A 21788-nucleotide genomic window follows, 5' to 3' on the forward strand; every position below is an offset into this window, starting at 1 on the left:
GCTCTGATGATGCACCTAGTACTGATAATGTTACCTAGTTGGGTCATGAAACATCTGCAAAACAACAACAACAACAACAACAAAAACCAACCAGGCTGTGTCAAGAGCACCGAGAACCCCATACACATTTTTGAATCTTGAAAGAATATAAAGTTTTCTTGGAGTCTAATCCACAAAGCTTAAAAGTAAGTTGGCTTGATAAGATGCCTAGAAAGTTGCAGAGCTGTTTTCCTGAGAGGCAAAATGTGGCTAGTTTAGATAAGCTAACTGGGTTGAAAACCATGTCTAGAGATGGCCAGAAGGAAGAAGCTAGCAAATAATCTGCCAGACTGGTCTGGTAGCCTAGCCGAGTCTATCTTAAACCTCAATCTATGTCAATTAACAGCATAACATAAATATTATTTTATTTATTTCCGTTTTTATTAGTTTTTACAAATAACTCAAGGTGGCAAACCTATCCAACACACTTTCCTCCTCCTATTTTTCCCACAACAACAACGGTGTGAGGTGGGTTCAGCTGAGAGTGAATAACTGGCCCAAGGTCACCTAGCTGTTTCATGTTTAAGCCTGAACTAGAACTCAAGGTCTTCTACTTTTTAGCCTGATGCCTTAACCACTAAACTGGCTCTTTATGACTGATTAATATCCCTAAAACAGTAAAAAAAAAGGCAGAGATTTAAAGCAATAGGAATACAATTCATAAGCCAGTAAGAAAGTCATTTATTGTTAGAATAAATCGTGTTGTCCACCTTTGTTATGTATGCAGGCACCTGCATAGCAACAGCCACCAGGGGGCGTTGGCCTGAACGGTTTTGGCAGGAAACCCAGTTTCGGCGGGAAACCTAGGGCCATTGGCTGTCCGCTTACCTGGCTAGGTATTTAAGGAGGCCAGGTAACCCTCATCCCTCAGTACGCTATCCCCCTTCCAATAAAGAGCTGAACACGTACTCCGGCTGGCGTCTCTTCCTTGCATTGGACCCACTACACAATAGTGGCGACGAAGGTGGGATTGCTGCCGACAAGGAGCTGAAGTCACTGGGGGAGCGCTCCGCGAGCTGAAGGGAAAGGCATTTTCCTTCCTTCTTCCCCCCCACGACCGCCAGCCGACCGGACCACGCCGGTCATCGCATCTGCGACTCAAGACCCGAACCAACACCGCGATGGCAAGAGCCGGACAACCCCGCGAATTCGACACCCGCCACCCCGAGACATGGGCCTGTTACCTGACTCACACCGAACTGTACATGCAGTTCAATCAGATCTCGGAGGACGGCGTGAAGGCGGCAGCCCTGCTCTGTACTGGGGGACCAGCACTCCTGGAGATCGCTGCGAACCTGTTCGCCCCGCAGGCCATCAACACCGTCGCGTACCGGGACCTCGTGGCCAAGCTCAACACCCACTTCAGGCCCCGGCGCTCCAAAGTGGCCACGAGGTCGCAGTTCGAAAAAGGGACCAGCGCCCCGACGAGTCCGGTGCCGAATTCCTCGCCGCCCTACGGGAAGCCGCCGTCGCCTGTAAGTTTTCGAACTTGGAGGAGCGGCTACAGGACCGATTGATTTGTGGCCTACGAGACAGGCGGCTGCAAGAGCGCCTGTTCAAGAGAGAGGAGGTTTCGCTCCAGGAAGCCAAAGACGCCATCCTGGCCCACAAAGCGGCCTGCGGGGCCGTCCAAGCAGTCCAGGAGACCCGGGCCGGCAGCCAGGCGGCCAGCATCCACCGGCAGGTCGCCACAGCCAAGGACAACCAGAACATCGACCTCGTCCAGTGGAGGTCGACCCCCGACCAGCGAGTCAGACGTGCAGACAAGCCCAGGCCTCCCAGCAACGCCAACCCTCAGAGGTGCGCAGGGTGTGGTGGGAACCACATGCGCAGCCTCTGTAAGTTCCGGTCGGCCACGTGTCGGGCCTGCAAGAAAACAGGCCACATAGCCGCGGTCTGTCGTAGCCGCCGCCCCCGAGAGGAGATCCACGAGCTGCAACTGGAGGAACCGCCGTTCGAAGGTACTGGGGCCCCGACCAAAACGCGAATTGGCTTTGTTGAGAGCTGGCTGGCCATTAACCACACGGGTAGCCGCCGGCTGCTCAAACCCAAAATTAGACTTACAATCCGCTTGCAAAGCGTCCCTTGCAGCATGGAGCTTGACTCCGGATCAGCGGTCTCAATCATTTCGGACGAGACCCTTAACTACATAAATAGCCGGAGCAAGCAGCGGATTAAATTATGGCCTACAAATTTAACCCTGACCGATTTTCAGAATTCGCCGGTCAAGGTAAAGGGGGAGGCTACCGTCTCGGTGGGGTTTAAGGGTCGCAAAGAGCACCTGGAGGTTGTAGTGGTACAGGGCCGGAGAGCCAGCCTGGTCGGCCTAGACTGGTTCGAGGCCCTGGGAATCACGGTCTCCGGGATCCACCGGATCCAGGGGGACTCCGTCGAGGCCGTCTGCAAGGAGTTCGCAGACATCTTTGACGGGACGCTGGGTAGGTACACAGGGCCCCCCATATCGTTCAAGCTCAACTTGAACATTCCCCCCATTAGGGTCCGGCCGCGGCGAGTCCCCTTCGCGCTCAAACACAAAATTGAGCGCGAACTGGATAAGCTGGTGGCCCAGGGAATCCTAAAGCCCGTAGATGGGGGAGAGTGGGAAACCCCAATCGTCACCCCCCTCAAATCCAACAGGGAAATAAGGATCTGCGCCGACTACAAGTGTTCGGTGAACCGCGCGCTGAACCCGCACGCTTACCCGGTCCCCAAGGTCAGCCATGTTCTCGCTTCCCTCCAAGGCGGCGCCATCTTTGCAAGGCTCGATCTTGCGCAGGCGTACCAGCAACTCACGGTTACTAGGGCAACAGCTGACATTCAAACCATAGTAACACACAGGGGAGCATTCCGGGTGAACAGGCTGCAGTTTGGGGTCAGCGTTGCTCCTGGCATTTCCCAGGAAGTTATGGAGAAGACACTCAGGGGCATCCCAGGAGTCTGCCCCTATTTTGATGACATCCTGATTGCAGGAGCATCAGCAGAAGAGCTAGCAGGTAGGCTCAGGGAGGTACTGTCCAGGCTGCGTTCAGCTGGCCTCAAACTCAAGAGGGAGAAATGCAGCATAGGTGTTCCCTCCACAGAATTCTTGGGATTCAGGGTAGATGCCAGGGGAATCCACCCCACAGAGTCCAAGGTGAGGGCCATCAAACTAGCACTCACACCCAAAAACAAGGCAGAGCTACAGGCATTCCTGGGCCTGCTGAACTTCTACCACGCATTCCTCCCACACAAGGCAGCCATTGCAGAGCCACTCCACAGGCTCCTGGACAAACAGGCAGCATGGGTCTGGACTCCCGCCCACGACCAAAGCTTCAGGGCTTTAAAAGCACTACTGTCGGATAAGTCCACAGTAACCCATTTCACCGAGACAAAGCCCATATGCATCGCATGCGATGCATCCCCTTACGGTGTGGGCGCAGTACTCAGTCACCTCGAGCCCAATGGGGCGCAAATTCCCATAGCATACTACTCTAGGACGCTGTCTGGAGCAGAAAGAAACTACGCCCAAATCGACAGAGAAGCCCTGGCAATTGTGGCAGGAATCAAAAAATTCCACGATTATCTGTATGGCAGGGAATTCACTGTCTACACGGACCACAAACCACTCCTAGGCCTGTTCACAATGGACAGGCAGACGCCCCAAATCCTGTCCCCCAGAATGCTCCGGTGCTCCATCTTCCTTGCAGCCTACAATAGCAAGCTGGTGCACAAGACAGGGAAGGAGATGGGCCACGCAGACGGCTTAAGTAGGTTACCCATTGACACCCCAGAACCAGACCCAGCACCAGCAACACAGATCCTAGCCCTGCAGGAGTTACCAGAATGCCCAAGGACATTGCCAGTAACACAGCCACCGACAACATCATGAGCAGGGTACACTCATGGGTTTGCACAGGGTGGCAGGACAAGTCCCCGGGGCGAACTGGATTAGGCACGTCACCTCCGCGCCCTTCAATCCATCGACCAACAGGCAAGCTGAACGGATGGTAAGGACGACCAAAGACGCACTCCGGCGCATCATTAGCGGGTACTGGCATCACAGACTGGCGAAATTCCTACTCGCCCAACACACTACACCATGCGTTGCTACCGGGAAGAGTCCAGCAGAACTGCGGTGGGGATGACGTCTCATCACCAAGCTGGACCGTTTACACCCAGACCGAGTAGCAGCCGAGACAGTTAGGCCACCACCACCATCATCATCATCATCATCATCATCATCATCTTCATCGCAATCATCACCAGCACACAGAGTTCTCAACGTGGGGAACCTGGTCTGGGCGAGGAACTACGGGGCAGGGCATCCATGGGTTCCAGGGACAGTGGTTGAGAAAACTGGACCCCTCTCCTACATCGTGGGGGTGGAGGGGGACAGACACATAAGGCGACACATCGACCAGCTCAGAGGAAGGGTCCCTGAGCGCACCACACACGCCCAACAGGAGAGCCACACCCCAGGAGAGGTCAGCCCAACCAGAAACAACACAGAGCAGGAACCAGAGGAGGAGGGCCTCCTGAACCCAGCTCTGTTCAACCCAGCACGAAGGCCCCAAGAACCAGCTGTCCAAGCCCAGGGCCAAGCCACATCCAGACGGTCCACCCGGCCCCACAGGATACCTGCCTACCTGGCGGACTATGTGTGCAAGTGACCTCCACACAGTTGCATTGTGGTTTTTTTGTTGTTGACATACAGTGTACATAGTTGTAGCTAGTTGCAATTTGTTATCGTTGTTATGTGGTTCTTCTCTAAGGGGGGAGGGGTGTTATGTATGCAGGCACCTGCATAGCAACAGCCACCAGGGGGCGTTGGCCTGAACGGTTTTGGCGGGAAACCCAGTTTCGGTGGGAAACCTAGGGCCAACCCCATTGGCTGTCTGCTTACCTGGCTAGGTATTTAAGGAGGCCAGGTAACCCTCATCCCTCAGTACGCTATCCCCCTTCCAATAAAGAGCTGAACACGTACTCCGGCTGGCGTCTCTTCCTTGCGTCGGACCCACTACACAATAACCTTGTTCTTCATTGCTCCCTCAATTTGATCGATTCACTGATGTATATATACCCCTCCATCTTTTCATCTATCTCCTCTTAAATACTTTAGTTCTACAATAATGCCACTTGTAGTTCCTTATATGCATAATAGCCTGATGTTCTTATTACAGTGAATTTATACATGTAAATAGCCTGATATTCTTATTACAGTGAACTCATTACAGGCTGGGGAGATGTCTACAGTTTTGCTTCCTTCCAAAGAGACCTTCCTTAGCCATTTTAAGATCTGTGGACTTCAACTCCCAGAATACCCCAGCTAGAAATGAGAAGAGTGGGGTATTTTGGGAGTTGAAGTCCACAAATCTTAGAATTACTAAGGTTGGAAAACACTGTTCTTCAATAATTTTGCACATCACAGCAACAATGTGATGCCTGGATTTGAAGTTGGGATGGGGCCAGAAATGGCAGTGGGCTGCAAACAAAATCAAAATAAGTCTGCAGGAGTTTAAACAGCAATACAAATAATATAACAAATTCCCTTCAGGATAAAACTCACTTTTAACTAAACTAGTGAGACTAATGTATGTGTGTGAGTGTTTATAATTTTCTGCAGAATCATGGGGTAGCTGTTAATCTGTCTTAATTAGTAGCATATATGAATGTGATCTTGGTATATAGGATTAAATAGTAAATCATATATTTATAATATAACCCAGCCAGTTGGCTTTTTAAATTGATAGCAGGCTTGACAGCTGTTCCAATAGCAACGAAGACCCTACCCATACGTCTGCTCAAAGGAGGCTGAGCTCTAATCCCTCCTGTATTATGGAAAATTATATTTAAGTCGCAAAACATTCACAAATGAAAAATTCCCCCTAGCAGTTTTACTAAAAAGCGTAATGCTGCACAATTCTTTTAGAACGGGGTTCCACATGGGGTGGGACTCGTTTTATTTAATTTCTTTCCAAAAGAAATCAGCAAGAATTCATAGACATTCAGAGAAAGCGTGGCTGTGACAAACAGTGGGAAGCCTGTTTAGTAGTAGGCACAGTTGGACTAACATGCATTCATGACAAGATGCAAGGAAGTCACACCCAGCCTTGGCAGATTTATTTATTTCTTTAAACATAAATACAGACTTACTCTCAGGTAAGTACTGTATTCAGAAGATTTGCAGATGCATTGATTGAACTGAAAGGATTCAGAATATTGTGGTTGTCCCAAAGCAATCATGTACCACTATAAAAATGGTAAGATCCAGTCTAGTATAGGGGTTAATGTGCTGGCCTAGAAATTAGGAAATTATAAATTCTAGTCCCGCTTTAGGCATGAAAGACAGCTGGGTGATTTCGGGCCAATAACCAGGAGACTGTGAGTTCTAGTCCCGTTGGCTGGGTGACTTTGAGCCAGTTACTCTCTGCCAGTCCAACTTACCCCACAGAGTTCTTTTTGTGGGGGAAATTGGAGGAGGAGGAAGTACTTATAAATGCTCACCACCTTGAGTTACTTATAAAGCAATAAAGGCAAAATAAAAATTAAATAAATAAATAAACCAGCAGGCTTTGACATTTTTTAGTTTTTAAGTAATCCAAGTCCTTGAAGAGACAGTCCTTTCGCATGGGAGAAACACGTCTAAGACGTTGTTTTCTCTATCCCAGTTGTGCATGCTCTGAAAATAATATATATTTGCCTTTACAGCTCCTTTTTCACATGAGTCTTTCAACCGACTCACTGATTAATTGACCAAAACTCACGTTATTGACTTGACTAAGATTTATTTAATAAAAACTAATTAACAAACTTGTGTTACAAGGTCACAAAATAATATGGCTGTGAGAGTCAGCCATGTCACCAGCCACATCCAACAGGCACCCATGACACTTGCTTAATCAAATGTCACACTGCAATCACCACAGCAATTAATATCCCTTTGCAGCTGTGAGTTGCAAAAGCAGGGCGAAACATGCCCCCTTTTTCAGGGTGTATGACTGCACTCCAAGCGTAGCCAATGAATGGAGTGCATGTGAGATACATCTAAAACTTGCTGGAATGTGTTTGCCGGTAAGAACTTCAGATGTTACACCTGTAGGAGAAGAGCAGGCAGAATCTGGAGGTGGAGTCAAGTGAGTAATTAGCCTGGAGTCCTTAAGTTCCTACAAAGGTCTAAGTCCAGCCCTTCTTGAATTCCATTAACTCTTATCTAGCACCAATTTAGTGCTGACCAGTAGTTGACTAGATTCTTATGAATCTTCTTAATTGGAATTTAATGTCTGGTCCTGATTCCCCCGACCTTCGTTCATTCCGCCGGGACCTGAAGACCTGGCTCTTCGAGCTCTCTGACCCAGGCTGAGAATTTTAATTTTAATTATTTTAATTGGGGGCTTTTACTTTTTCAGAGACTGTTGTAATTTTTTTTAATTGCTTTTAACTTTTGTATTTCTTGTTTTAATTACCCTGTAAACCGCCCTGAGTCCTTGGGGAAAGGGCGGTATACAAATCTAATTAAATAAATAAATAAATAATTCTTTGTACCTGACAACACCAGCTGGAATGTGAGTGACCATATAGACCATATACTCTAGGTCACAGGAGACAGTATTAGAATTAAGGTGGCTAAATGAACACAAGGGGGAGAACAACAACAATCTTGTCTTCCCTACCCCAGTTCTCCCAATGTTATACCCATCTTTGCTGCCATTCCCCCTTTACTTACCCTGTCTGCAGATTTTGAAGTGCATCTTCCACACTGCGCTGGTTGTACTTCCCCATATATTCGTGCATTTCTCCATAGTTGTTCCGAATATTTTTTTCGGTGCTACCATTAGGAACTGTGCCAAATCTCAAAGGAGGATAATGGTGTTGGGGTCTCTGGAACTGTGGAGAGTAGACAAATGAAACAGGCATTGCCAGCCCATCGTTAGAAATGGAAACACACTCAGAAAAGAAGAGACTAATCCTATCAGAGGATTGGAGGCTTCTGTGTTTTGGCTGAGTGAAATACATGATGTTTGGCTAGCCCTGATCACAATAGACACCATATTAAAAAAATTAGGATTTCTAGATATCAGGAGATTCCTGCTAGGTCAGGGGTCATGTAAACCTAGAGCTGGCTGGCTGGTAGATGGATAATTAGGAGGACAGCTCATTGCTGGACTGATGAAAATTTTTGGTTTTTTAAAATTTATTAATCTTAATTAGCCTGGTATGCCAACAAGCCCAGCCTCTTGTTCCAGCCAACAAGCCCAGCCTCTTACTTGCTGAGCCAACTGTACACGCGCCCATGCGTGTATGTGTATTGTGCGTGTATATATATGGCCTTGAAACAGAGATGAGCAACGCCCCCTAGAGCTGGACACAACTAGCACAGTAAAAATTCACAGAGATTCCTTTACCTATTTACAATGTATATAAAATATACAATATATATTTATATATTGATTTCTCTTCCTACTCTTTGTATTTTATTCTAACCAAAGGACTTTGAGGGTTAGAAAGAATGTTGAGAAATATCAAGGAGATATTTCCAAGGATATAGAGTGTCTCCTTTTATTTAATTTTTCTGGCAATCAAAGCTCTGCCCGCAATCTAGGTGAACAATGTTAGTATTTCTTGAAAGCATCTCTCAGGGGCTCCTCACTTGTCACATATAAGCAGGTATAACTGAACTCCAATATCATTTTGTAATTAAAAACAGCTTTGGGAAAAGGTTTTCAGAATCAAGGATGTGAGGCCAAATAAGCTTTTGTATCCCCTTAGCAGAAAAAACAGCCGTATACGGTATGTGCAAGCGCAAGTCACATAGTAACAGTCAGGAAGAAAGAAAAATAAACACTGTTGATTGCATTTCACTGCTCTAAATATTATTTTTTGAATCTACCTTGTATTTCATAATGGCTCTCCACGTCAGTTTCATGCAGCAGAACTGGTTATTAACCCTACAGGTTGTAATCAATTACCAGGTTTACAGTCTAGGTGCTTAAAAGTTAAGAATACTTATGAAAGTGGTCTCTAGAAGAAGCCTAGAGAGATCCTGAATTCCAGACAGTTTGAGGCTGCACAAAATTTAGGTAAAGCTTTTCAAGGCTGATTCTCTCTCTCTCCACATACATACATGGATATATGCATTTAAACTGAAGATACATACATAACCATACACACATACATTTAAACTCAACATACATACATGCATGCATACATTTAAACTCAAGATACATGCATACATGCACTGTACATACATAAAGATACATACATATATATATACTACATACATAGATTTAAATTCAACATAACATTTAAACAAGATACATGCATACATGCATTTTAAACATACATACATTTAAACTCAAGATACATGCATACATATATTTAAACTCAAGATGTATGTATACATGGATTTAAACTCAAGCTATTTATATGGATATATATTTAAACTCTGGGGTGAACAGTTAACTTTGTCTTTTATGCAAAAGAAGAGGAGGGCAAATGATTTAGAAGGCTAAGTGCAAGCAGGCCAATGGGTGAAAGTGAGGCCTCCAATAGTCTTGGAAATAGATGGACGCCATGGAAAGATAATTCTAGATACAAAAGGATTCAGTTGTCAGAAAATGATAGTTGACAGAGAGGTGCACAGAGATCAACAATACGGAAATAGACCGGGACATATTTAGAAGGATCAAGGGCAGGGACAGCCTGTTTGTTCTTCAGAAAGCTGTAGAAAAAATAACATCCTTGTCACGTTTCAACCCTCATCAAATTGGTTGCCTGTAAGAGACTGCTGTTGTGGGGGCCCTTGGACCCTTCCTCAGCATGGCACAGGAAACTACCAATTTGAAACCCATCCCTAGTCAGGGAGAAAAAGTCAGAGTGTCAGCACGCCAAAGGGATTGATTCTTTTAAATGAGGATGATGGATAAAGGCTACTCGGTGGCAAATGGCTGAGGAGCCATTAGAGCAGGGGGTGGGGAACCATGGCCCTTTTATGACTTGTGGACTTCAACTCCCAGAATTCCTGAGCCAGCCTGCATTAGAGGGAGAAATGCCTCCAGAGAAAGCTGGAAAGGAACAAGGCGATGGGCGCAGATTATCCGCAGTTTGACAGAACTGTGGATATAATCAAGGAATGGGGGGGGGGGGAAGAGAAAAGACCAATGGAGGTGGCTAAGAATATATGGCAGGAGAAGGTGAAGATGCAGAGATGGAGAAAGGTTTGTGATTAAAAACACGAAGAGGCTTGTGATACCTTTGAGATTTATTTTTTATTTTTTATTTTAATTCCATTTATATCCCGCCCTTCTCCGAAGACTCAGGGCGGCTTACAAGCTTAGCAGTAGCCTTCATTCTATGTATATGCCTGCTTATTAGGGCTTTCACCACCCCCCCAGCGGCATTATTACAAAGTCAGCTTAATTGCCCCCAACAATCTGGGTCCTCATTTTACCTACCTCGGAAGGATGGAAGGCTGAGTCAACCTTGAGCCTGGTGGGACTCGAACCTGCACTAATTGCAGGCAGCTGGTGTTACTTAAGGAGGCATTAGCCCGCTGCTCCACCAAGGCTGAACTGGCTTGTTAGGTTTTATGGACTGCGCAACTTTTGACAGAAAAACAAAGGCAAGGTTTCTGTTTTAACAGGCAGCAACTGCTGGAGAAGTTTTAACCTTCAACAGCCACATGAGGGAGGGTCACAGACCAGCAAATAGTTGGGCTGGAGCCAAAGAGAGGGGGAAAGCAAGAATTTCCCTTCCCCCCTTCTTTTATTGTCCCAGCCACCTCTGCCTTTCACCTCTGGAGAGGAGCACATTTCTCTTGATCATACTGTGAGCCGAAGGCTTGCTGGGGGCTTTGAAATGAGGCCAGAGAACCAAGACTTCAGGTTGCCCATGGCTACGAAAAGAACGAAAACCGGTGCCTTTCACCACAGCAAGCTCCAGAAGAGCAATGCTGCTCCTTCAAAGCTAGCATCTCCAATTTTATCTGTTTGTTTCTAGCTGCTACCGAAAGATTCTTCGCTGTAGTGTTGTAAGACATTAACAGGCCTCCGCTGTGGAATTTTACACCACTAAATCTGCAGTCCCAGATACGCCTGCCAAGGCAGAAAGCCACCCGCTCCGCGTGGCTTAATTCAGAGTATGAAATCTATCCAGAAATGCCCATTTCAGGCACATTTTGCAAAACTTTCTTTTCTCTACTTCCAATTACCAACTTTCCCTCCTTCCCTACCCAGTGTGAATTTGTTAAACTGAGCTGTTTAATATTTATCTGAGATTGCGTTTCTTGTTGGACATTAATTATGCCTATTAATTACACCCCAGCTTGTTAGCTCTTAACGAAAGAGATTCAATGGGAACCAGGCTGCCATGCCACAGCTGGTCCGATTTGCGTGGCCCCCTCCTTCCCACAGCTGTGGTTGTTCGTCAGGGGCTAATTGCCAGGCGATAATCAGCCACGTCCTGGTTTATAAATACATCCAATACATGCTGGGTATCAACAAGGCTTCTGGTAGAGGGCCTTGTGGAGCTACTAAATGTGACAGATGAGTCCAACAGCGTGTCCATCTCCTGTAACTTGAATCTCCAAAGGTACTGGAATTCAGTTCCCATGCTGAAAGGAAGGATGGGAGTTGAAGTCCAAAGCATTTGAAGGCATCAGGTTGAGAAACACACTGGTTTAGGTAATTTACACCTTAATACACAAACATGGGGAACAAGACCCCTTGCTTCCTTCCATCCAGTCTCTCTGGCTTGCCATTTTTTTAAATCTTTTATTGTAATTTCTTTTATTATTGTGAGCCAACTAGTGTCATTGCAATCAAATTACATACAAATTTAATACTTATTATTATGTCCATGTAATCTCTCTCTCTCTCCCTCCCTCTCCCTCCCTCATATAATCATATAATATAATCACATAATCAGTGCTTTTTTGTAAAAAAAAAAGGTGCCAGAACTCGCACATGTCATACAACCCGCCTTGCCTACCCTACAAGATTCCATCCAAAACAGGTGCCGGAACTCCGTTCTGAGTGTTCTATGACAAAAAAAGCCCTACATATAATCATATAAAACATATAACCTCTATGTTTGAAATGAAGAGCAAATGGTTCTCACTTAAGAACCACTTGTTCAATGGCCATTCTAACTTGCATTTGAATGAGTGGCACTTATAATCAGTCCTAGATGTTTCAACTGTTATAGCATCCCTACAATGGTCACCTAGCTGCCATTTGAAACTTCTTTGTTGGGACTTCCGGGTGGCAAGGCTCTGTCGATGGCGGCCATTTCGACCGTCAGCCCCGTTGTTTTCCGTTGAACTGCGAAAACAGCAACAATCAGCTGTTTCGCGGTTTGGAAATCCCCCCCCCTCGGGAGAAGAGGGGAGGGGGAGCATTCAGGTAGGGGTAGAGCTCCCCTAGAATTGTTATTCTGGGGGTTGAAGGGTAAGAGCTCCCCCGGAGCCTGAATTAGCTCCGGACTTGGGGACTCCTCTGTTCCAAGGCTTTGGAACAGAGCAGGATGCTGCAACCATCCCTGCAATCAATATTGTATTTTGGATTACTTGGATGCAGGCAGAGCTGTGCAGGAGAATTTTGAAACAGCAAGTATATGATCTTTAACTCCGGTTTATACTAAAAGAAAGGAAGAAAGATGGCACAGGTGTAAATTGTCAGTGAAAAATAAAAGGACAAGGAATATATCATAAAATATAAAGACTGAGAAGGAAGAAATTGTGGTTTTTTTTAAAGTCACTCTGCGGAAAATATTTGAAATTGGTCTAAAAATGAATTTAAGGATTTGGATATTTAATAGGGGAGAAACAAAGTTGCAAGCCAAGTGGAAAAGTGAAAGTGCACAACGAAAATTAATTGGGTGTCAAATTGGCTTCTAAACCAGCTAAAGCTTCTGTTCCTAGAAGTGCATTCTTTATTACAGGCATTGATGCCACCCCCCGTGGCACCTGCACCCGCATTAATATTAAAAGATTTACAAGATGCTTTAAAAAATCAATCTCAGCAAATATCTGAACTTATCAATGAGAAGAATAAAGAAATACAAGAGGACATTTTAGTGGCTTTTCAGGGACTGGCAGTTTGCATTGAGCATTTGGATGAACGTGTGGAAGAGGTGTATCAAAATAATTTGAGATTGGATGCTAAAATGTCAGAAGCTGAGAATAAAATGGATAAGACTGAGGACGAGGTGGTTATGATACAATATAGAGATATGGAGTTTGCTTTGAGGATAAGAGGATTGAAAGAGGACCCAAAGGAAAATTTGAAAGTGTTACTGGCAGAAGCCCTGAAACCGATTTTGGGGTGCCAAGCGGAAGAAATTACAGGGGATATAGATAAAATATTTTGTGTTAACTCTTGGATTGCCAGGCAAAGAAAATTACCTAGAGATGTGGTTGTTTATTTTACAAAGAGATCGATCAGAAATGTGATTATTCAAGCTTTTTATAATAATAGATTTAAAGTTGCTGATCAAGAAGTTTTAATCTTGAAAGAAATTCCACCAAGAATTTTAAGGAAAAGGAAAGAATTTACTTTTTTGGCAGATGAATTAAAGGAACGCCAGCTTCAATTCAGATGGGAGATACCAATAGGCTTGGTGGTGAATTATTCAGGTACGAGATATCGTCTCAATACAGTTTTGAAGGCACGAGATTTTTATTCTAATATACTGAAAGCAGGTTCTCCGCCATCCCCAGAATTTAAAGGAAGGAAGGAAGATGGAGCGTGACAGAAACAAATGGAGAGTATACAGGGAGATGAAGAAGTTATCTCACGGATGGTTAAAGAACTTCAGCAAACTTCGGAAATTGTGCAGCCCCTGGCATCGTCAGAAGAGGTTAAGGAACAAAGAATGACGCGGGCTGCAACCAGACGAATGAGACAAGAACAAGAAGAACAGAAATCCACAATTATATCTCAAGAATCTACTTATAGTGAAGCAGTGGGAGGAGCGAGACCGAAGAGGCAGGTGCTTGTGGTTTTGCAAGACCCGCTCCGAAAGCTTCAGGTCGCAAAAGATGGTGACAAAGTTTCTAACCTGGAATGTTAATGGATTAAACTCCCCGCAAAAGAGAAAGTATTTCAGTATTTGAAACAATTTAAAAATGATGTTGTGTGTTTACAGGAAATGCATATTCGTGTATCAGACCAAAAATATTTGATAAATTCCAGACTGGGTGTACAGTTTAGTGCGTCTACTTCAGATAAGAAAAATGGAGTAGTTATTTATGTAAAAAAGAATTTAACAGCCAATCTAATTGAAGCCGATAAACAAGGAAGATATGTTATAATTGAACTTTTAATAGAAGGCAAAAAAATACTTTTAGTTGGACTATATGCACCTAATCAACAAGGAGAATTTTATAAATTTTTACATAATAAAATAATTCAATGGGATTATAAATCATGTATTTTGATGGGAGACTGGAATGGCGTGCTGGACACACAGAAAGATAAAAAAGGTCTTTTTAAAAGTACTCCAAATCATGCCAGATTGCCTAAATCTTTTTTTGAGATGAAAGATGATTTGGAATTGAGAGACGTTTGGAGAGAACGAAATTTGGAAGAAAAAGATTTTACCTTTTTTTCTGATCGACATCAATCTTTTTCTAGGATTGATTTTGTATTAACTACTAATGATTTTTTTTCTAGGGTTAAGAAGATCAAGATATGTCCAAGAACTTTATCAGATCATAGTCCAGTATGGTTGGAATTGGATAAGGAGAGGAAAGATAGGAGGTCTTGGAGATTAAATGAAAATTTGTTTAGATATCAAGAAAATGTGGATGAATGTAAAAAACAGATGACAGAATTTTTTAATATAAATATGTATAAGGGTACTCCTATTGAAATGGTTTGGGATGCAAGTAAAGCCTATATGAGAGGAGTGTTAATATATTTGAATAAATATAGATGTAGATTGGAATATAAGCGTAAAGAGTTAGAGGAGGAATCAAGAGGAAAGAGAAGGCTCTAATTTTGAACCCATCTGATAAGAGGGCGAAGGAAGCAATTACTTTGTTAAGAGGTCAGTTTAATATGTTGATGGCAGATCAAGTGGCATCTAACTTACGGTATGTTAAACACAATACTTTTTGTAATGCTAATAAGCCGGGTAGGTGGCTAGCTTATTTGTTAAGGAAAAAACAAAGGTCACGTAACATAGATAAGATAGAATACAAGGGAAAAGAGGTGTTTCAGCAGAATTATATTAAAAAGGCTTTTGTTGAATTTTATTCTAAGTTATATGCTGGGGATAGAATTCTAGGTTTAAATATAGATAGATATTTACAAGAAGTGAATATCCCTGTACTTACACAAGAGCAAAGGGAAGGGATGAATCAATTGATAAATGCTGAAGAAATTATTTTAGCAATTAAACAATTAAAAGTGGGTCAAGCACCAGGAACAGATGGTTTGAGTGCCATTTATTATAAAAAATTACAGTTAGAAATGGTGGAACCTCTAAAAGGATTATTTAGAACAATTCAATCTGGAGGAGAAGTGCCTCCATCGTGGAAAACAGCTTTTATATCATTGATTCCAAAGGAAGATCAAGATCTTACCCAAACCAAAAATTACAGACCAATATCGCTTTTAAATACTGATTATAAAATATTTGCTAAAATTTTAGCAAACAGATTAATGAAGGTTATGCAGCAAATGATTCATAGTGACCAAACAGGATTATAGACACAGTTGCACTGTGGAAAGGAATGTATGGCAATTAAAGCCATTTAATATTTTAAAAGAAGAAAGAATAGTGCGGACTTGGTTTCAGTATGGGCAGACAGAAACTAGATGGAAAGAAGATCGGAAAATTGGTATTTCAACAACTGATGAAATTTGGTAAAACAAATTAGAGATCAAAATCAAGCGCATATAAGAAGGATATATAATGCATTGATAGAAATAGATTCAGAAATGGAACTTGTTAAAGATTGCATGATAAAATGGGCCCAGAATTTTCAGGAGCCCATAATGATGGATATCTGGGAAAAGATATGGGTCAGAAATGTGAAATTTACACAGGCACAAAATTTAAGAGAGAATTTTTATAAAATGTTTTATAGATGGCATTTAGATCCTAAATAATTAGCATATATGTATCTGAATTATCAGCCTAAATGTTGGAGGTGTGGTTGTGATGATGCAACCTATTATCATATATGGTGGACTTGTAAAAAAGTTAAAGCTTTTTGGATTAAAATTTGGTGGAATATGCAGAAGATATTTAAGAAAAAGATAAGGTTTTCTCCACAGTTATTTCTGTTGGGTATTATTACAGATTGTACTGTTATAGATACTAAATTGATGTTAAATTTAATTACGGCAGCAAGACTCTTGGTAGCGCAATATTGGAAGAAGGAGGAACTGCCTACTATAGAAGAGTGGACTTTAAAAGTTTCAAACCTGGAGGAAATGGCAAAGATTTCAGCATATTTGAAAGAACAATCGCAACAGAGATATATTTTGGAATGGAGAAGATGGATCGATTATATTCAGAATAAATATGGGACTAGAAAATTTCATTTAGTACATGAATAATTATTAGTATTATATGATGCATTATTAATTAGTTATTATTATTTAGTTATTTAGTTATGTTAAGAGGAGTTAAAGCGCGATAGAATTTAAAGTGTCTTTTTTAGTTGGTTAGCATATTTTAGCTTAAGTTGGTTAAAGTTTATACCCTGTATTCAGCTCTGGGAAGTGGGGGGGAGGGGGGAGGGGAAGTGGGGGGGAGGGGGAGGGAGGGAGTTTATGTTTTTAAAATGTATTTTAAAACTTTTCAATAAAAAAAATGAAACTTCTTTGTTGGTTTCCTACAGGAAGTCACAAATAGTGACCATGTGACTTCTTCACAATGGTAGCATAGGATTTGCTTAACAACACCAAGAAGTGTTGAAATCGCCATCGCGAGGTGACATGGCCACAAAATGTGTCATTGTGCTTTATGACCGCATGACTTAGCTGGTCCCAATTGTTGTTGTTAACCAAGGACTACCTGCATTGGCTATCGAGATGCCTTTTTATGGGACAGGCAGGAGGGTATACTACTTTAAAAAATACAAAACCACGTTGGATTTGTGGCAGATGTAGAGTTGGTAGCTCTTCTGTTTTTCATATAGCCACACCATCAGGGCTTGTTCTGATTCTCCAAAGGAAAGATTATCAAATTCAAGGGAAGCACATGCTGGGTAGTGCAAACTATAATATGATGAACACATTTGCTTTCTATACAGGAAGTCTGAAATTTAATTTCATCAAGGTCTTTACAAATAGTTCTCCAGCAATCATAGACTTCATAACTTTCTGGCCTTTTGCAATGGGAAAGAAAAACCTTTATAGGTCCCTGCCTTCCTTTCTTCTTCTGGATAATTCCGTCTTCTCTTTGACTGACATTTCCTGAGCCACTCTTTAGAATACAGAGCAAGTTTTCCCTTTGCTGAGCTGGCCTGATCACAGGCAGGTACATACATCTTCTAAACACTATTTAAAATAACCCTTGCAAAGTCTGAATGGCTCAATCAAAGGAAGGTTATCTTGGAAGACAAGCTGCTTTGCAAGACAATTCACCGAGCTCAGATCTAAGACAATGCAAGCAGACTATGTAAAAAATAAAATAAATCTTGGTTTCTTTCAGGAAATGCTAGAGGGAAATGGACAGTGAAGGAAAAACGAAGATGCAACCCTACTCTTAATCTTAAACTGTACCAGTAGCATACCTCTCCCTGATGTTTAAGTTAGTCAAATATCGGAGCAATGGACTTGACAAGGAGTTTTCTGTCACCAGAACCTTCATTTACATCTCAGTTTTAAAAATAGCAGATTTGTCAATCCATTTAACCTGACTGAAGATCAAGTTTCGTTACCTAGTGTCTTGTTTTATTTTAAAGAAAGCAAAACTGTTTTAAAGATGAAGGAGAGCCCAAGAAATGAGGAACGTGAAATGGAATCAGTGCAACTGTGTCTATAAATCTGTCTGGGGATAAAAGGCCAAGCAGATGAGCAGGTCTGCACTTTTTTCCTCATGAACCCCATTCCCCATTCCCTTCTTCTCACCTTCTGGTCACTCAGCCCAGACACCGTGTCAACGTACTCCTCCTGGATCATAAAGGCAGCCAGGTTGGCTGTGTAGCTGGCAAGGAAGATTACAGCAAAGAATGCCCAGATCAGCACCATGATCTTGCTAGTGGTGCCTCTGGGGTTCTCCACAGGCACAGAATTATTAAACACCAACGCCCAAAGCAACCAGATTGATTTTCCAATCGTGAACTTGGAGCCTCCAGTGCCTAGAAAGCAGATGGGGGAACGGGGGTGGGGGGTGGGGGAGAAAACAACTTTCAAAAGCTAACCTGACCTGAGAAGGCTCAAAGACCAGTATGATGCATTGCTTGACTTCCAGAGGGAGCCCAAATTTCCACTCCCTCCCTCTCTCCCTGTAGCAGTGGTATACTCACGTTTGCTGTTGCTGAGGCTGCGGTTGTAGCCCACTGGGCTGAAATATTCAAAGATGAAGACAGTCACTGCAACGACCGTCAGGCACATGACGAACATCATCACCCAAACAGCAGGGCTGTAAGGCTCTGTGGAAAGAGAAATGGGGCGGGTGCCCATCTGACACGCAGACAAGAAACAAAAACAAAACCCCTCCTTCATGAATTAAAATTGTTGAACTCTTTGCTAAGCACATTGCTAAGCATATTGCTAAGCACATTGGTTTGTGCTTAAATTGTAAGCCGCCCTGAGTCTTCGGAGAAGGGCGGGATATAAATGGGATTAAAATTAAAAATTAAATTAAATTAAAATGCTCGTCCCACCTCTTCGTTTTCCAGCCTCCAAGTCATATTACCGATATCAAATTAAAGACGGTAACAAAACATTCAGGACATAAGCTCACTAGTCAGAACAATTAACCAGAGGAATGACAGGCCTCCAGAAATTGTGGGTGCTCCAACATGGGAGGTTTTTCAGAAGAGATTGGACGACCATTTGTCTGAAATGGTATAGGGTTTCCTGCTTGAGCCAAGGGCTGGACTAGAAGACCTCCAAGGTCCTTTCCAGGTTTGTTATTCTGGTATTTAATCAATCAGAATAGAGCTGGAAGGGACCTTGGAGGTCTTCCAGTCCAACCCCCAGCTCAAACAGAAGACCCTATACCACAGGTCTGCAACCTGCGGCTCCGGAGCCACATGTGGCTCTTTCAGCCGTCTCCTGCGGCTCCCAGTCCTCTGCCATGTGCAGTCCAAAAAAAAAATGGGACTAAAAAAGTTCAACCAATCAATTCAAATATGCAGGGTAGGTGCATATCTCGCCTTGGCTCCACTCTTCAGTCAAACCCTGTTCTGCACATGTGCGCATGTACGCGCATGCGCACACATTTTTTTGCGGCTCCCAGTTTTTCCTTTTGTGAGGGAACCAGTTCTGAGTGGCTCTTTCACTGTTTCAGGTTGCTGACCCCTGCCCTATACCATTTCAGACAAATGGTTGTCCAGTCTCTTCTGGAAAACCTCCAGTGGTGAAGCACCCACAACTTCTGATGCAAGCTGTTCCACTGGTTAATTGTCCTCACTGTTAGGAAAAAAAGGTAAAGGTAAAGGTTCCCCCGCACATGCGTGCTAGTCGTTTCCAACTCTAGGAGCCGGTGCTCATCTCCGTTTCAAAGCCGAAGAGCCAGCGCTTGTCCGAGGACGTCTCCGTGGTCATGTGGCCGGCATGACTAGACGCCAAAGGCGCATCGAACGCTGTTACCTTCCCACCGTAGTGGTCCCTATTTTTCTACTTGCATTTTTATGTCCTTTCGAACTGCTAGGTTGGCAGAAGCTGGGACGAGTAACAGGCGCTCACTCTGTTACGCGGCACTCGGGATTCGACCCGCCAAACTGCCAACCATCTGATCGACAAGCTCAGCGTCCTAACCCACTGAGCCACTGCATCCCTTCACTGTTAGGAAGTTTCTCCTTAATTCCGCGTTGCTTCTCCCCTTTATCAGTTTCCATCCATTGGTTCTTGTCTTGCCTTCTGGTGCTTTCCCTGAGACTAACTACGCCCTTGTTCTGGGATGAGTGGATGTTACTACGGGGGGAATTGAAGGGTCTTGCATCTCTGATTCTGGTGCAAAGTTTTGGAATAAGAGTGACCTGCAAGCTCTTTGTCCCATCGGCGTCACCACCCCCAATGCTTTTTCCCTTTGCTCAAATCTCGGCCTGAGCATTCACCTAGGAAGGCAGAAGGTGAAACAGTTCCATTGCTGCGGGACACCATGACACTGATGCCTGTCTCGACGAAGGGCACAGAGAAATCTATGACTTCAGCTCTTTCTGCATTGATGGTCAGGGATCCAATTGCCATGTCAGCTCGCTTGTAAAACACCTGATGGAGAAACAGACAGAAGGAGAGAGAGTGGGCTGGTGTTTCTGAGGCAGGAGACAAATAAACATCCTGAGATTTGTGACCCAGGTGAAAAGATTAATACTGTCTAAAGGCATAATATAAGAAGCAGGAATATATGGTTTTAAGGTGGCAGGGGCAGCTTTCCCATAAGCTGTGATGAAGATTAGATGAGCAGTCACTGTCAGTGAATTGTTAAGATAGTCCCTTTCTTCCGTACAATATCCAGGAAGGCTTGACTTATGACCACAATTGGGATCAGAATTTCTGGTGCTAAGCAAGATGGTTAAATGGGTCACACCCAATTTTACATCCTTTTATTTATTTATTTATTTTGCCATGCTTATAAAGCAAACCTGTCAAGCTCGAAGCATGTTTTTGCTGGTCTGACAATTATTGCTTCTCAGCTTGCCAGTGAACTTGGGGGAGGGAAAGGGATCATAATGCAGACTTCAAAATATCAAGAAAGCAGACGGTGAGAACTAAGGACCGTTCACCAGGTGTCTGGCCAGACCCAGAGACACTTTCTCATAACATTTTTCCTCCGAATTGGGCAACGTGACCTGACAAAGGATGAGGAGGGGGAATTCTATACTTTTACTGTATGAGATCGGGTGGGGTTTTTCCAGAGCTGGTTCTGCTTGTGTGCGTGCCAAAATGACGTACTCAATAAAGATTTACATTAAGAGTTCAACAAGCCTCAAAGATGTTTACTTGGTTGGGTTCGTCAGTCGGAACCTTGACAAAACCACTGCAATTGTTAAGTGAATTATGCGGTTGTGAAGCAAATCCAGCTTCCCCCACTGACTTTGTTGGTTGGAAGCTGGCTGAGGAGGTCACAAATGGCGATCATATAACCCCAGGATGTTGCAGCCACAGTAAATATATGCCGGTTGCCAAGCACCCCAATTTTAATCATGGGACTGTGGAGAATGCTGTGATTGTTGTAAGTGCAAGTAGGAATGCAAGTTACCTTTTCCAGTGCCATTTTAACTTTGAATGGATGCTAAACGAATGGCTGCAACTGGAGGGCTACCATAGAGAAGAACTTAAGAGTCAAGAAGAACAAGAATAGCTAGTGTTCGGGAGAAGCTGAGAACAGGAATAGGAATAACCTGCATTTCTAAGATTTTGTGCAGAAATTGAAGCCCCTCGTTCCCCAATTACCTCTCCAATCATGCCATTCCACATGCCATTGACTTTTTTCCCATGTTTGCCATTGGTGACAAGGTAGAGGTCATAGGTGAATCCCAGAGTTTTCGCCAAACGCTTCAGGATGTCAATGCAAAACCCCTTACAACATCTCTTCTTTAACTGATTGCTGTGAACCGTGCAAGGAAAGGGAAAAGAAACTCAGCG

The 21788-nt window shown here is 43.6% G+C and overlaps 1 protein-coding gene across 1 annotated transcript in view; it reads right to left on the reverse strand.

Moving 5' to 3' along the window:
- Positions 1-21788, reverse strand: part of LOC308676149 (glutamate receptor ionotropic, NMDA 2D-like) — a gene marked incomplete at both ends in the record, with an annotated part of 42971 nt that overhangs the window by 14437 nt on the left and 6746 nt on the right. The window contains 5 exons of the mRNA XM_081341893.1: positions 7742-7902; positions 18102-18331; positions 18500-18625; positions 20258-20411; positions 21597-21750. Coding sequence (XP_081198019.1) covers positions 7742-7902; positions 18102-18331; positions 18500-18625; positions 20258-20411; positions 21597-21750 — 825 coding nt within the window. The remainder of the gene's footprint in view (positions 1-7741; positions 7903-18101; positions 18332-18499; positions 18626-20257; positions 20412-21596; positions 21751-21788) is intronic.

The sequence above is a fragment of the Vipera berus genome (assembly GCF_964194415.1).
Source record: "Vipera berus genome assembly, chromosome: W".
Taxonomy (NCBI): domain Eukaryota; kingdom Metazoa; phylum Chordata; class Lepidosauria; order Squamata; family Viperidae; genus Vipera; species Vipera berus.